General features: G+C 42.0%; 2 protein-coding genes across 2 annotated transcripts in view; one reads left to right on the forward strand and one right to left on the reverse strand.

Moving 5' to 3' along the window:
- Nucleotides 1-17403, forward strand: part of LOC132587091 (opsin-5-like) — a 73416-nt gene that overhangs the window by 34965 nt on the left and 21048 nt on the right. The window lies entirely within an intron of this gene.
- Nucleotides 1805-2422, reverse strand: LOC132585180 (protein Tob2-like). The gene has a single exon (XM_060256982.1). It carries the CDS (start codon nt 2420-2422, stop codon nt 1805-1807), a length of 618 nt encoding a protein of 205 aa, XP_060112965.1.

Consider the following 17403-nt stretch of genomic DNA (forward strand, 5'->3'; position numbering starts at 1 on the left):
TTCCAGTACCCCAGGACCTTTCCCGTCCTTTAGTCTGCTGGCCCCAACGGTTGGATGGGGTACCCTAAATTTAGAACTTCATGGGCCATGATATCTTCACGGTGTTGCCCTGCTAGTGTTAAGTGAGCCACTCACATGCCCTTCTAATGCATAGGTAAATATCACTATGAAGACTATGCCTGCGTAGGGTGCAACAGAGGACTTAGATCCTACATCAAACAATACAATACTTCAAAATACAGAATCTTCAGTTCTTCTGCTGCGACGACGAGGTCTTCTTCCCTGTGCACTCCACCGTTACCGGTAGGTGGAGCTCAGAGGGGATGAACCCTGTGAACCTAGCCGTGCCGGTAGGCAAGGGTCCAGAGGGGGCTGCCTGTGAGCTCCACTATTTCCGGTAAGTGGTACTCAGAGGTTGGCCTTCAAACAACCAGATTCGGGGGCGAACGGCATCTGGAAAGCCTATCTAGAAAAACTCTGATTAAATTGCATAGTCAAAAAACAATACAAAGCTCAAGGCAAGCCTATTTTCTATCATAACATATGCCACTTCCTTTATTCGCTTTCCCTAAAGGCTTCTCATAGACAGAACCTAGAGGATTTGAATCTTTTAGGCCTATTTCACTTCTGCTAAGCATTTCAGTATAAACAAGGCACTAGGCAATGTGTCAGGCCAAAACTAGCTTGTGACACATCATGATCCCTCAACTTTCCCAGGGATTATCCTACCTTCTTCTTCTTGGGCTACTCGAACATTTGCTTCATAGACGAACAAATCTTCTACACAGAGCTATTGCTTCAGCAAAGGAAGAGAATGGCTGCAAACATCAAAAACTCAAATAAATCAAAATCGCTTCAAAGTCACTTCAGAGGGTCCCCCCTTTGCGACTGCACACAAAATTCAGCAACTGGGATTTTCTTCCAGGCTTCCTTCTGGGCTCTCTTTCTCCTGGAGGGTCTCTTCTTTCACCTGAAGAGGCTCCTGCGGGTGCACATCTTGTTCTGGGACCAGGCCAGCTGCTTCTTCCGGGCCCTCGGTGTTTTCATGGCCATCTCTCTCTGGTGCAATTTCGGCTACAGTCTTTAGGTCTGAGACCTCGTTCCAAGCTGCAGGACCCCACCTGTAGGGGGCGAGATACCATCCTGTGGCTACTCTCATGACCCTAGGTGCGTTCATCATCTGCCAGTGGGGGTCGAGCACTCTGCTTCGGCCTCTTCCTCTCCCTCTCTCCCGAACCTGGGGAGGGGTGGCTGGACACTCATCGGGGTAGAAATTCATGCGGTGGCCAATTCCGTGGTGCCAGGCACGCCCGTCGCGTAACAGGGGTGGTTGCATACTTCTTGGTGGGCCTTGGGATTGGAGACCCACTTGTTCTAGTCCATCCTGAGGTTCTCCGCCTTCACCATGGGCCTCCTTTCTTGTTGCGAGGTTTTCCTGGGCATCTCGGAACTCCAGGGCATCATTCAACTTCTTGAACATCATAAACCGGTCCCACCCCTTGATCTCAAGGTTGTATGTACCTTTGTAATTGCTGAAGGCTCTCACAGCATGCTTCTTCTTCTTGGACTCGTTCTTGGTTGGAGCCCTTGCCTTCTTGGGTCGGCCCCTACGAGGGATTGCTGTCTGGGAACCATCTTCTGCTGGCTCATGAGTCCCATCAGAGCAGACCTCAGCCTGGGGTTCTTGCACGACTCCCGGTGGAGGGGCTGGTGACACTTTCTCCGCCATTCTCCCAGGCCGTTGACGCCTTAGAAAAAGGTAAAAAGTGAAAGCCTGTCCAAATAAGTGTCCTGGCAGCCCGCCTTACTTAGACGAGCTCTTGCTTCCCAACCTCTTATTTGCTGGGTGAACAATGCCCCAACTCAACTTTCTGTGGCTTTTCTTCACTTTAGTGGAGCCAAACCTGGTAGCTGCAAAAGTCACGGCGGTAAAGGTCAGACTAAGAGACTGGCCAGAAGATGGAGGTGGAGGGCTGGACAAAACGGTATTCTGACTTCTAGTGGGGACAAACGCCTGGGCTTCAGGGTTGAGCCCACTTCTGCTTCTCTTGTCTGCTATGCTGCAACCCCTACTGTCCTTCAGGTACACAGTCTCGATTGGCCCTTCTCCCCCAAATTGGTAGGAAACTTCAAATGGGTCAATCCACACAGTCAACTCTGCAGGGATACTGGCCTGCACATCCTTTGCAGTCAGTCCACTTCTCTTGGCTGCCAGTTGCACTATAGGATCTATTATCTCCCCAAGGTGCACACAACGATAGCCTGAACCCTGCAAAGGCTTCTCTGGGTACCAGTGGCCCTCATATTTCTTCTGTAGCAGCTGTCCTAGCTCTTCTCCAAACTGGTCAACCCGTCTCCGGGGGAGCTTGTTATACAGGTGGAAGGTGATGAAATGCAGAGCAGCCTTGATCTCAGGACGCATACTCCGTTTTCAACAACCAGGCTCAAATCACTTCACTTATGAGCTCGGTCATGGCTCGGAAGTGGGGAAAGGACATCCGATGGCGTCAGATGGCTGAGGGGGTTTCCACATAGCTGATGGGGACTTCCTCTGAAAGGTAAGCTGACCAGAGGCAGAGGACTTGCTTCTGGAGTACTTCTCTCTAGGGAGGGCCCATAGATCTGGAATTCTTCAATTTTCAGCCACTAAAGGGGCAAGGGTGAAGTCTAAACGAGTCTAGGTGGCAAAAAGACTGGGAGCTTTGCATTGGGCCTAAACCCAGCTCCCTGCCAGGGGCAGCAACAAACACTGCTCAATACCTCAATACTTAATTCCCGGGGGTGTCTTAACTAAATTTGCCTTGTCCTGAAACTGAAATGCTAGTTCAAGAACAGGGTATCTTGTAGCCATACATCATTCAAAATAACACATTAACAGAATCATCCAAACCACAAACACCCTAACCCATAAGTGGGACATAATTAGTTCTCCTAGGTGCTTTTCCCATACACGGTATCAGTATTACAGTCATAGTCACAGCACAAGCCAACCCACAGCTTTTCTGCCTTAATAAAACAGCATCTTTGGGGCTGTCTCCAGAAATCTCCCGGAGTAAAACACATGTACTTCCCTTCTGCAGTCTTACTAACTTAACCACATTCTGCACTTCCCGTTTTTCTCTCAGCGAGGCCACAGTTACGCAACATTGCAGAGATATTTCACACAGCAGGGCAATATAAACTTCTAAACAATCTGAAACGTGACTCTGATTCTAACTCTTTGCCAATTGGAAGGCTTCCAAAGAGGGTCGACCTATCTTTGTCAGATCCTCAGTGGCGGTCCAAGCTGGAGAGGCAATTCAACCTCTAATTTTTCAGGGGTGGCCGTTTGGCCTTTAATCCTCCAAGCAAATAAGGGGCCCTCCCCAATTCTCTCAGGAAGCACCCTCGTGCCTGGTTTAGTCTCAAGCATCCAGGCGGCCATCTAATTGAACCCTTCAGCAACCATACAGTTGCCTTCCCGTGCTCCCCTTTCCACAAGCCATATTGTGCCTATGGTGTCTTGGGACGCACCAACAGAGAATCAGTGCCCCTGGGATGTGGGCCTAGGGACTTATGCCATTTACTCACCAAAGTAGTTTTCAATTACCGTCTTTGTATCAAAGGGGGTCCCACCCTCGATCCAAAGCATCAATCCACCAGGCAGGTTCTGGAAGGGGGTTGGATGAGGGATTGGGCGGACCGTTTTTGTCAAAGCGCTGTTGGCAATTTTGCAAGCGAAACTCCTCCAGAGCTAATGGGTCCTGGGCCAACAAACGGGCCCAGTCTTCTGCTCTGCGAGTAGTCTCGGGGCGGGCAGTTCGCCTTTTGATCTCCCAGGCATGAATGCAATCTCCTGCTTCTTGCCTGAGAAAGTACCACCGCGCCCAGTGGTTGTTCCAACTACCGCTGGGATTCTTGGTGTTACGCTTAATCAGCCAGGCCATAGTGGTCTGACAGGTCCCAGTCCACAACTGGACTCGATAATGGGGACACAAAGTATGCTGCCAGTGGCGGGCTAATGCGCCAGGGATATCAACCCAAGGACTAACCATCTTCTGGAACCTTCCAGGAGGGCTCCAGGCTTTCCTGTCACTTAGACCAGTCAGGGAGGCAATCATACAACCAGGGGCGTCCCCCAGATTGTGACTTTCTCCTGGTTACTCAAACAAGCCAAGTATTTTGGACAAAAATGCGGAAGGGGGCGGGTGAGAAACTGGTCTTGGCCTCTGGCCAATGTCACGTCAATTAATACTGGCGAAGAGAGCTACCTCGCTTGTGGGTCTGGCGCTTTCCCAATTTCCCGTTCCACTTCCTCAAACAGACAAGACAACTAACACACACACTTCACACAGTCCGGACAAACCACTTCCTCAAATATACTTTTCCCCTTTTTTCTAATACCAATCTACACATGCAGTCAATCGTTGGAATACTGCAGTCAGAAGGGACACCGCCATTCCCTGTTCCGCAGGTCCTTGGATGCTGCTGCGTGTTGGCCAGGCACGCCTTCCTCCGAGACTTAAGACAATCTCATATGGAGGGATTCACTACAAATCTCAAATTATGTCACGTAGAGGAAATCTATCACATTGGGCACAAGGGCCTAAATCTGCCGCTACCTCATGCCCAAGGCGTGAAGCTGGTTCCTGTTGCCTCGTTCTCCTAGTCTAATTTAGGCCACGACTGAAACCTAGGCAGGGACAGGGTAGACAGAGGGACGGTCAGCCCAAAAAAGGGGCTGGGAGCTCCTTACCGCTGCTCTGATCCCCCCTGCCACCAGCCCTGGTTGGCCGGGCTAATAGAAGGGGCTAAATGCCCCTCCTGGCTGGCTCGCCAAATTATGTAGCGGGAAAAACCCTATTTATACGTTACCAATTCCAGCTGAAGCAATCACAGAGGCCGGAGACAAGATCAGGAAACAGCTTCTTTATTTAACGTGCACGGGCCCTCAGCACACGGGCGCCAGACTCTCGAGAGAGACTGGGCAACAAGCATAGAAAAATCACAGCTTTTATAGGCCTTCAGAGCCTCAAACATACTTCCTCTTTTCATATAATACATACATCATCATTCCCCATCTAGGCCCGATACCCGTTTCTCTTGTCCCTCGTGACACCCTCCTAGTAGGTACTCTCTGCCCATATTTAGTCATAGGAAAGGGGACTCGGAAGGGGACTCGGTCTTGTTAGTACTGTTACTGGGTGTTACTCGAGGTCACTGTGGTCAGGGCATCCGGCCTTTCTGGTCTTATCTGGTTTCTCCCTATGTGGGGTGCAGGGGGAGAATACTGGGTACATATTCTTAGGGGCTTTCCAGCTCCTTTCCCTTCTGGTAAACAACTCTGACTCCTGCTTCCGCGGTCAGCTTGTACTTTGCGGTTACCTTGTGCAACTATGTTCTCTGCAGCTAAGCTAAGGCATAGAGGAGCTAGTTCCTCTTTCCTGAAAGCTCTGCTTTTCATTGCTAATACAAGCCTCTTGTGTCTGCCTTTATTAAGCCTGCATTTCTGCTCACACGTTGATTATAGATTATTGGAGCTATCAATCTGGGGGTCCTACCACAACATTAAGGAAGTGAAAGGAGGGGTTAAAATCGGGACTTGTAAACTTGGAGAATTAATACTAAAAGAGGAAAAACAAAAATTGTTTGGAATACCTGTGGTCTGAAACAGACAACCCCTCCGAGAAGATTTGCTGAGCTGGTGATTATAATAAAGGAAATGTCATTGTAACAATGTGAGGCTTCATAACCACTGAAAACGAGACTTCATGTCAAGAAAGGAAAGAAGGTAAAGGAAGGAGCCATTAAGAGAAGAGAAACATAACAAGCTTCCCAGCTTTCTCTAGGACTCAAAATCATAGAGAAGTATCAGCGACCATTATAAGAAGGTCAAAATTTTAAAAATTAATTAAAAGAAAACTGGACATTGAAAAAGAGCAGAGCCGGCAGATATTGTCATTAAAAGGTTAAATCTATTGGACTATATACTTAGAATCAACTTTGGTACTGTTTTGGAGAAAAAGGAAAAAAACTTTTAAAAAGGACAGAAAAACCGCGGTGGCCATTTTGAGTAAATTGTTTTTTAAAAATTAATATCTTGACCTAGGAACATCAGAGAACGGTGATTTTGGGCTTATGTAGAAGGGCATGATTTAATCTACAGGACTGTGTATTTAAAATTTGAATCTGAGAGGTCAACTTTTGGACCTATTTAAAGCAATGGGTAAACAGTGATGTCGGAGCAAAGATTAGCAGCAAAGCAGATGTGAATGAGGGCTGGGTCACTTGAAGAAGAAAAAATTGCCAAAGTTAAAATTGACAGGGCTGAGAAACCAGGATGGCAAGAAGCAATGGATGCTATGGAAGCAAGATTGGCAAAGATAATTAGAGAAACGAAAACAGAACTAAAAAGAGAACTAAAAAAAAATATTGAGTCCAGTGCAGAAGAAGTTAAAAAACACATTGAACATCTCAGAAAAGACACACAAGCAGCTCTACAGAAAGTGCAGAAGGTGGAGGAAAAGGTGAAAGACCTAGATACAAGAATGGATAAGGTAGATTTCACTATGCATAAAATGCAGGAGAAAGCATTATTAGCTGACTGTAAATTAATGGAGGATCAAATACAAATGGAAAAATTTCAAAAGCAAGATAGAACAATATTTTGGTATATGCTTTCAGCTGCACGGACATTATATGCGCAAATGTGGAAGCAAGATAAAATACCAGAAAAGTGGAAACGGACTTTGAAGGTCAAGCATTGGAGTGAAATGGACAAACTTACAAGAATCTTAAAAGAACAAGATTTAGAGAAATTTAAAAGCGAGTGGGGAAAGTTTCAAAAATATATTGAAAAATAATGGAACGTTAAAGGACATTTGGTGATTTTTGACAATGGTTAATCTTTAAAGAAACTATATATAGATTACATCTTTAAAAAATGGAATTATTGGATTATAACTTTTTTGTTTACTTGCTAACGACTATGAAGAAATATTATGAAGCAGGACTATAATTATAACCTTTAATAGATAGAGTATATTACCTTATAACAAACTAAATTAAATAGTAATATGGAGATGTTTGTTAAGGGGGAAGGCACTGCTGGGGGTCACCAAAAAGGGGGGTGGGGTGGAGAAAATGTGATATATGTGTATTAACATTTAATGACAAATGATAACATACCATTACAATATATTACATTATAATAAATTGTTTTAACCAACAAACACAATGAAACTCTGGCAGGGTTTGTTTGGTTTTTGCCTAGATGTATAAATTGGGTTGGGAAATTAAATTCTGGCTGTACCAGTAAAATTCTACACAATTAACAAACCTGGTTGTCTATTGAGTTAAGGGAAAATAGCAGTGAACCCAGAACCTGCTGTCACCAGATGCTGGTGAATACATGGGAACAGCAGTGGCTAAGGAGGTTCAGTGAAGAGGAACCAAGGGATCCATGCATCCTCTAGAAAGGCAATGGTCCTATTTTAATATTTTGAATAAACACTGGGTTGCCAGAAAAAGTGCAGAAAAGGGCAACTAGAATGATTAAAGGGTTGGAAAACTTTCCCTATGAAGAAAGGTTAAAGCACTTGGGGCTCTTTAGCTTGAAGAAACAACTGAGAGGTGACGTGATAGAGGTTTACAAGATTATGCATGAGATAGAGAAGGTAGAGAAAGAAGTACTTTTCTCCCTTTCTCACAATACAAGAACTCATGGTCACTCAATGAAATTGCTGAGCAGTCAGGTTAAAAAGGATAAAAGGAAGTACTTCTTCACCCAAAGGGTGATTAACACATGGAATTCACTGCCACAGGAGGTGGTGGCAGCTACATACATAGATGGCTTCAAGAGGGGATTTAGATAAACATATGGAGGGGGGTGGGGCTCTGAGTAATGGCGGACGCATTTCAGTGACGCTCCTAAACCTTCCTTGCTAAATCTGGGTCACATCACAGACTCCGAAACAGGTCCCAGATGGGAAAATCTTTCAAAACGAAAGCCAAGGCAAAAACTAGAGCTAAATCTACATCGAAAGCTGCTACAGAGACCTCACCATTGGTAAGAGACTTTTTTTCTTCAGGCTCTTCCCCTGCTCAACCCAGTCGCCCTCCTTCTACAGGCCCTAACATGGCGTCCGGGCAGAACTCTTCCGATAATTCGCTACTTAGTTCTGATGACGCCCCAATCTGCAGGAGAGATTTAAACTTACTGAGGGAAGACATACATGTTTATTTTAAAGAAACTGTAGAGGTTTTATTAGCACCAGTCAATAAGAGAGTGGATGAAATTGCAACTGATCTAGAAATAATGGCTAAAATGGCGGAACATACAGCCGAAATATCACTGTCTCTGCAAGCAGAACTAAAACAACTAAAGGCCAAAGAGTCTTTACTTAACACCAGAGTAATATCCCTGGAAAATCGCTGGAGGGCTCTAAATTTGAAATTTTGAGGGATTAAGGAAGGCGCGGAGGAGAATACGGACACAGCTACATTCTTATCAAAATGGCTTGCCAGAGTGTTTGCATAGGAAAGTGGCGCGACTCCTGCCATTGCTAAGGCAATGCGCTTGGGGCCGTTGGCGATGGCACAAAACGGAAGGCCGCGAGATATATTAGCCCAATTCATATATCCGAAGACAAGAGAGAAGATACTGCAGGAGACCAGTCGGCAAGGTTCATTCAGTTTTGATGGGCAGAATGTGACAGTGCTTCTGGATTTGCCAGCTGAGGCATTAGAGAAAAGGAAAAACTGAAATTTTTTGCCACTAAGCTCTACAATGGACTCTAAACAAACTACTACTAACAAATTCAGTAATTTCTGAGGAAATAGAACAGCAAATTAAAGAATACTTTTCCTTTAATGCTAACTGTGGTGTGTCCCAGGACTGTGTCTGGGATGCTTTTAAAGCAGTTTTAAGGGGAAAACTGATCTCTATTGCCTCCAAATGTAAAAAAGAAAGACAGCAAAATATACTTGATTTACAGTCGAAAATCTCTTTATTAGAGAAAAGGCACATGAAATTTGGAGGCAAGGAGACTCTCAGAAAACTAAATCTTGAAAGGAAAAAATGAGAGCTAGTGGAATCTTCTGCTATTCAAAAAGAAATGTTATATTTAAGACAAAAATATATTACTAGATCTTCCAGGTCTCTCAAACTTTTGAAAAATAAGGTCTCACATCAGAAAACAAGCTCTTTGATTCATGCTATTAAAACACCTTCTGGTCAGATTGTATCCAACTCAAAGGATATTGCTGCTTACTTTTTTTCATTTTACAAGAACTTGTATGCCACATCTAACCCTAATCCTAAAGCAACAGCTGAGTATTTGAAATCTATTAAGTTTAATAAAGTCTTATCACAGGACCATTCTTACTTTTTAGACAGGCCAATTAATTTGACAGAACTGAAATCAGTCCTGGCTAAAATAAAAAACAATAAAGCTGTTGGGAGAGACAGCTTCCCAATAGAATTTTGTAAGCATTTTAAAGACAAATTGTGGAATACCTCCTAAACACCTGTAACAATATAATGACTTCTGGTAAATTACCCAACTCTTGGAAGGAGGCTAGGGTTATTGTTTTGCATAAGGCAGGGAAGGATAAGCTGAGCCCCTCTTCATACCGTCTGATATCTATTTTGAATCATGATTTTAAAATTTTCTCTACTATTCTGGCAGAAAGATTGAATAAAATTATAGCACACTAGATTAATAATGATCAATCTGGTTTCATACCGGGGCGTTCTATAACTGACAACGTTCGTAGAACACTTAATATAATACATTACTGTAGAATAACTAACATCCCCTCTTTGATACTCTCCTTAGACGCTGAAAAAGTGTTTGACAAATTTGAAATTCCTTTTTTAAAGTCTGTCTTAACTTCCATGCAATTTGGTCCTAACTTTGTACGTTCCATAGATGCTAATTATGACTCACCAAATGCTCAAATTGCTATTAATCAATTTCGTTCTGATACTTTAACTTTAAGCAGAGGTACTTGTCAGGGATGCGTGCTGTCCCCAATATTATTTGCGTTGTCTCTTGAACCTTTAGCTCACACTGTTAGGGAAGACCCAGAAACAGAGGGCATCTCGTTGAATGATAAATCTCATAAGAGCCTATTTGCTGATGATACCTTATTCTATCTTAGTAACCCTTTGAATTCATTACAAAAATTAAAACAAGTCATTGATTTATTTAGTGTATATTCTGTTTCACAGTTAATTTTTTAAAATCGGAAATCTACCCTATGGTGATGACCCCCACTTTGAAACAGGACATATTGAACAATTTCACTTATAAATGGGTAGAAAAATCTTGGAGATATTTGAGGATCAACATTCCGGTGAACCTTAAGGATTTATTACAGGCTAATTACTCCCCTATTCTTCTTTCAGTTAAAAGGTCATTAGCAGAATGGACAAAATGTAACTTCTCAATCATTGAAAAGGTTGATCTTTTAAAATCCTTTTTGTTACCAAAATTTCTTTATTTCAAAATATGCCTATTCCAGTCAGTAAGCAGGACTTAATAAGATGGCAAAATGCCTTTTTAGATTTCTTATGGAACTCAAGGCATCGTAGAATTTCATCTTCTCTAATCTCAAAACCGCCAGCACTTGGAGGCTTGGGAGTTCCGCTTCTTGAAAAATATTATTTAGCGTCCCAGTTAAAATACATTCTCATTTATGCTCTACAAGAGTGTGATACCTCTTGGCTTAGTATAAAAAAGGCTGCCTTAAAAGATGTTTTATTACATGGGAGTATTTGGCTTGGAAAATTTGAAAGACCAAAATTAATTTTGGACAACCCATTTCTAGAACACATGCTTAAAATTTGGGACCAATATAGGGAGGTTCTAACACCGGGAACATCACCTTTCATGTATTTTCTTGGACAACCGTGGTTTCAACCAGGTAAAGCATTATGTGACTATAAAGTTTGGCGAGACAAAAACATTTTTTGGCTGATTGATATTACAACCAATGGTAAACTTAGTACTAAACCACAACTAGAAGCAAAATACAAAATAACAATACCTTGGATGCAGTACTATCAGCTGTTTGATGCTTTACATAAGGTAATACCACTTACTTGTGTAACTAGAGCACCAAATTCCTTTGAATCGCATTTAAAATCTGGATCTTCTTCTGTTAGAGGTGCAATTTCCTGTATTTATCAATTACTTAATGGGAAAGATTGGGACCAATGTACCTCACAACAGAACCAATGGCATAAAGACTGTGAAAAAGTATTTTCAGAGGAGCAATGGAAAACCTTATGGAAAAGTTCTTTATTTAAATCAAGATCTACATATATTAGAATACAAAACTTTAATGTATGGTCTCGGTATTTTACGCCATATAAATTGTTTTGTAGTAACTTAACCCCAGCTCCATATTATTGGAAAGGATGTGGAGGAACTGGTACTCTGAAACATTGCTGGTGGGACTGTCCAAAAATTAAGGAATTTTGGAAATCAGTGGTTAAGGTAGCCGGGGAAGTAGTAGATTTTGACATCCCTTTTTTTACCAGAATCTGTTCTGCTTAATATTTGGCATAAAAAACCCTGTTCTAATCTGAAACTAGAACTTCTTTCATTATTGTTACTAGCAGCCAAAATTATTATGGCTTTATGTTGGAAATCTGATAGATGCCCCTCTATTCGTCAATGGTATGATAAAGTCTGGGATTTGATTAGCCAAGATAAACTATCTTCAAGTATTTTAAAATATGAAAATCCACTGTTAGCTGACAATTTTGAAAAATGGTTTACTTTTCTCTCATATATCAATGAGAAACCCTCAACTAGTCTATCTTTTCCATCGAAGTATCTTACTGTATTCTGTATTAAGTATTTGACTTTATACTTTGCCAGTGCTCAAATTTATGTGGTGTATTTTTTTTGTAAGAATTATTTTGTTTCTAGTTTGTAATATATAATTTATATTTTTGTGTAAAATGGTAGATGCCATTTTGTTTATATAAATTGATTTGTTTATATAAACAGGTATGCTGGTCCCAGGCCGTATAAGGCTTTGAAAGTCAGAACTAACACCTTGAAGCGGATCTGGTACTCTATGGGCAGCCAGTGCAGGCTACGGAGCACCAGCCACATCCTCACCTATATAGGTGATGCAGTCAGCAAGTGAGCTGCCGCATTCTGCACCCGCTGCAGTTTCCGGATCAGTTTCAAGGGCAAGCCAGCGTAGAGCGAGTTACAGTAATCTAGTCTGGAAGTGACCGTTGCATGGGTCACTGTGGCCAGGTCTTGGGGGGATAGATATGGTGCTAGCTGTCTGATCTGCCGTAGATGGTAGAAGGCAGATATGGCAGCCGCCGTGACCTGGGCCTCCATAGAGAGTGAGGCATCCAGGATCACTCCCAAACTCTTCACCTGTTGGGTCGGCACTAAAACCACACCATCAAAGGGTGGGAGCTGGGTACACAAACCTCCCCCCCCCCTCAACTCAGGCACAGGACCTCCATCTTAGCTGGAATTAACTTCAGTCAGCTCTGCTGTAGCCATCTCGCTACGGCTCCTAATGCCTCTGACAGATGTTCAGGGGCAGAGGATGGTCTACCATCTATCAATAGATAGAGCTGGGTGTCATCAGCACACTGGTGACAACCCAGACTGAAACCTCGGGCAATCTGGCCAAGGGGGCGCATATAGATGTTAAATAATATGGGCAAGAGAATAGATCCCTGCGGCACTCCGCATATTAGTGGGTGTCGCATGGAGGTTTGCTCACCCAGCCTCACCCTTTGTCCCCATCCCTGGAGAAAGAAGGAAAATAATTGCAAGGCTACCCCCCGTATTCCAGTGATGGCGAGGCGGTGGGTCAATAGATCATAGTCGACCATGTAAAACGCTACTGACAGGTTGAGAAAAATCAGCATCGCCAACCCGCCTTGATCCAGATGTCCAGCTGTTCTTATATATAAAACTCTTTTTCAACCCTTCCTAGTCCAAAGCTCTGTTTATCTTCTCAGGCTGCCTTGCCTGTGTGTCAGAACTGACTTAGAGTTCTCAAGGAACAGTTCTTCCACTCAGTGTCTTTAACCTTTTGTCTTTGCAAAGTCTGCCAACATGTGAATTAATTAATGTCACTTGTGAGGGAAGCTACTGGTACTCAGTTTGAACAAATGACTTTAAACAATCCTTTGTAGCATTAAAATCTAAATTTTTATTGTGTTATTTCATTCCTATCTCTTTTAAAACTGAGAGATAAAATACAGTCAGAAGTAAAAATTTGTAAATAGATTTTGAGATCTCCAGAAAATATGCAGGGCATAGTAACTTGTTTCACCTCATTCCTAGCAATTTGAGCCCCCTACCCTGTTTTTGCTTATATGACAGTCTGTAAAAGGCCATGTGTTATGCTAAACATTAGTCATTTATAAAGTGAAGGTTAAACAAGAGAAGACACTGGAAGATCTGTGATAGGATCTGCTTTGTAAGTAGAAAGCACAGAAGGTCCTAATTCGGATAAGCAGTACAACATGGAGGGGGCTTTCTCTCCCATAAGCTGTTTTCTTGACCTCAAATGGCCTCCTGAAGCAACTATTCACTTAAAATTGGTGTCAGCATGTGTTCCTAAATAGAGTTTATATCAACTCTAGGGAGCTGTTGGAAGTTGGGAAAATGGCATGGAGGCAAAAGTTACTTTTACCATCTGTGCCATGATTCAAATCAAAACTAGGGCCTCCTATGACTGCTAATTATAAAGAGAAAACATATCAATAATCTAGTCATGGATCTTCCGGAATTTTATTTGCTTTGGTTCTTATTCAAGGCTGAATTTTATAGCATCAACAGATAAATGTTTAAGCTATGAGCAGGAAGGAAGCATTGTACCTAGGTAATTTAGAGCTCAAACAGATTATTCTTCTGTTGTGACATTCAGTGCTTTAAGAAACTGTGGCATATTTTCTTTTCTATAAACTGGGATTATATATATGAGACATCCCACAATTTGTTAAAGTTCCCTAGTTTGAACATCACAACACATTATGGTTAAATTTTCTTAACTAGTAGAGTTGCCATAGTGGGAAATCTCTCATTGCCTGCCCATGACTTTACCATAGAGCTTTCAGTGATTAATAGAGTTACACATTGTTACTTCTAGGTTATACCCTGAAATGACATAGTAATGTTGGCAACAATGCTGAGGTCATTTCCCCCCCCTTCTGCTGATGCTTGTTTCCTAGGAATGAGATGAAACAAGTTTCTATATCCTGCATTTTTCCTGCTCACAACGTTCCTGATTTTATCCCCCCTGCTCTTCCTTACAAATCATGAAATCTAGTCTCATCTCTAAGCACGATGGGTGGAGAGAACAGCAAAGGAATGCACTGGCCCAAGAATAAACTAGGCCTATTCTGCTTGCAAACCAACCAGAGTTTGTTCATAATATAAAAATAAAACCATGGTCTATTTCTTCCAATTAAAAAAATGAAAGGAAAATTGACTTATAAGATTATGGGTGCGATCACACATCACATTAAAAGCAGGTGTGCAGAACTCCAATTTGAACCACTGAATGTTGATTCGACGGAGAACTGATCAGATGAGCATCTAAGAATGCAACTCATCCTGATAGCATCCTGTTGTTGAACAATCAGACATATTGAATGCTATCACGCTCTTTTCTTGGAGCATGTGCACAACCAATCAAGCAGATTCAAAGTCTCACTCTCATTCAGTTGCTGAGCAATCATGCGGTGATTCCTGCCATGGTGTTTTCATTAAACATGCACCCAAATGTTGGGAGGTGGGGAATCAAATGTTGCTTCAAAGGGGAGGGGGAAGTTCCGGGAATTAACGTTGCTGATTCAAACTAGGGGACTGCCAGGAACTACTTCCCCCCCCCCCCCTGTTCTTCCACTCATGGGTGTTCTGTGTTGATCGGAGAAGCAGAAGCCTCACCTCAGATTCCCAATGATCTGGCTGTGCGCATGTCTCCTGTGGCTTTTAAAAAAAAAAAAAGGTGGGAGGGGCGGAAGGCAGATGCCAAACTTCCCGAGGGGCAGTATCCTGCATGAGCTGTCCAAACAGGAAAAACCCAAACATGTCCCGCTTCTGCAGAAAAGGATTGGACTTTCTCCAGTGTCTAATAACACCGGCATCAAACCGGGGCAAGTCGGGATGCTAATGAGTTGCATTCGAGGAACAAATGTGGTTATCTGGACAAGCTAATAAAATCTGAACGGGAACTGTGGGTAAGATGGAGCTAAAGGCGCGTGTGAACACACCCTATATCTGTGCAATGGGGTTCTAATGAAGGGGAAAGGAAGTTCATGTTACAAGCCTGTACTTGCCCTAGAGAAATATTGTTTGAGTGCTCTGTAAGTACTATCTCCCATGCAGTGATGGTCACCAAGTGCTGAAGCAAATTAAACATTTTAAATACCAAATTGTAGTCAGTAAGTTTAACCAAGGTAACCCAAAACTAATCATAAATATGTCTTTAAACCATTTGAGAAATCATAAAATTTGGTTGAGTCTCTAGAAGGGACTTCCAGTTATAGAGTAGCTACTGTATACTCAATGTCTGTTATGACACAACTTTAAAGACATACTCTGCCTGAAAACAAGAGCATTTTAAGCTGCGCCTTGTCAGAGGCTGAGCACATCTCACAGAAGTCTGAAAGGAGCAGAACAGAGTACTGTGTGCAGTTCTGGTCGCCGCACCTCAAATAGGATATTATAGCATTGGAGAAAGTTCAGAAAATGGATAAAAGGAAGTACTTCTTCACCCAAAGGGTGATTAACATGTGGAATTCACTGCCACAGGAGGTGGTGGCGGCCACAAGCATATCCACCTTCAAGAGGGGTTTAGATAAAAATATGGAGCAGAGGTCCATCTGTGGCTATTAGCCACAGTGTGTGTGTGTGTGTGTGTGTGTGTATGTATATATATATATATATATATATATATATATATATATATATATATATATATATATATATATATATATATATATTTTGCCACTGTGTGACACAGAGTGTTGGACTGGATGGGCCATTGGCCTGATCTAACATGGCTTCTCTTATGTTCTTATGAGTAGTATTAATAACTAAACTAGAATTTAACAGGGGTTGAGAATTAATGATTCTCAATAGAATGCTAGCTGAAGTACCCATATTCATCAAGATACTTGCCTATATAGAATTCATGATTGGTGACATTTGTGTGAGATGGCATTAACTGACAGTCAAACCTTGGATCCAACAGCCCTAAGAGCATTAACAGATATAACAGGTGGTAAAGGTACTGAGAGTACATACTGTGTAAGTTCATTCAGTTCATTTCAACATCCTGATTAATGGAGACTCTTCAAGGTAAACTAAATGGCTAAAGATTACAAGTTCTCTAGTGCTGCAAGGGAAACCTAGTCTGGAAACTTGCTTCCTTCCCAACATTCTGTTCCAAAAATTGTGATATTGTAAATATTGAACAGAATCTTGGCTACTCTATAACTTCTATGAAAGAATTTCTGTGTTTGAATTATTTGGATGTACAGTGGTCAATCAAATCATGCTGGAATAGTGTAGCATAAGCAGCAAATGCTATTCTATGCACAACTACTTTCCATTGCACAGATATTATGTCCTAGGCCCCAGCCCAGTATCTCCAGTGTAGCATAAGGAACTGTACTTTTGTTTTATAACCCTTGTTCTTCGCTGAAAATACAGAGTGCTCTTTCTGTGAATTTAGGGGAAGGAGCTTGTGAGTTTCCTGCATTGTGCAGGGGGTTGGACTAGATGACCCTGGGGGTCCTTTCCAATATGATTCTATGACTCTACAATTCTGTGGTTGATGGAGGCTGCAGTGTGGATCAATAATACCATTTTTGAAAATATCTTTTAATGATGTAAATCTTCTTTAATCAGCCACCTTGTTTATTTTGGTAACTCTACAATTAAAATGTAACTTTAAAAAAAATGAATATTGAAGCAATGCAACAATTAAAATTACCAGAGAAATGGAAATGAGACCATTACTAAAACAGCAGCATAATGGTCAATAAATTTAGCATAATAAACCCAGCCTAAAATCACAATTCATCCAAAAGTTTTTTGAAATTAAAAATTCTTGACCAAATTTCTAAAATCACAGGGGAGCTTACCCTGGGAGAGGTACAAATGCCTAGTATTGCCACCAAGAGAATCTTGATCCATGCAACTACTAGCATAGTTAGCTTCAGGAGGTCATAACACTAGTTCAGAATCTCTTCAGTTGACCTGACTACATTAGGAGAAGGACACTAATAGGAGAAGACAATTTCTGAAGTTGTGGAAGTTGTTACATAAATAGTGTGCACATTTTCACTCATAAGGAATTTACATTTCAGTAAACAAACAGGTCAGACTGCACATATTAATTGTACTGATGATGAAAGCT

The sequence above is a fragment of the Heteronotia binoei genome, chromosome 1, assembly GCF_032191835.1.
Source record: "Heteronotia binoei isolate CCM8104 ecotype False Entrance Well chromosome 1, APGP_CSIRO_Hbin_v1, whole genome shotgun sequence".
Classification (NCBI taxonomy): domain Eukaryota; kingdom Metazoa; phylum Chordata; class Lepidosauria; order Squamata; family Gekkonidae; genus Heteronotia; species Heteronotia binoei.

Excerpts from the sequence above, each read along its gene's own strand:
- LOC132585180 (XM_060256982.1), bottom strand. The coding sequence starts at position 2,422 with ATGCGTCCTGAGATCAAGGCTGCTCTGCATTTCATCACCTTCCACCTG.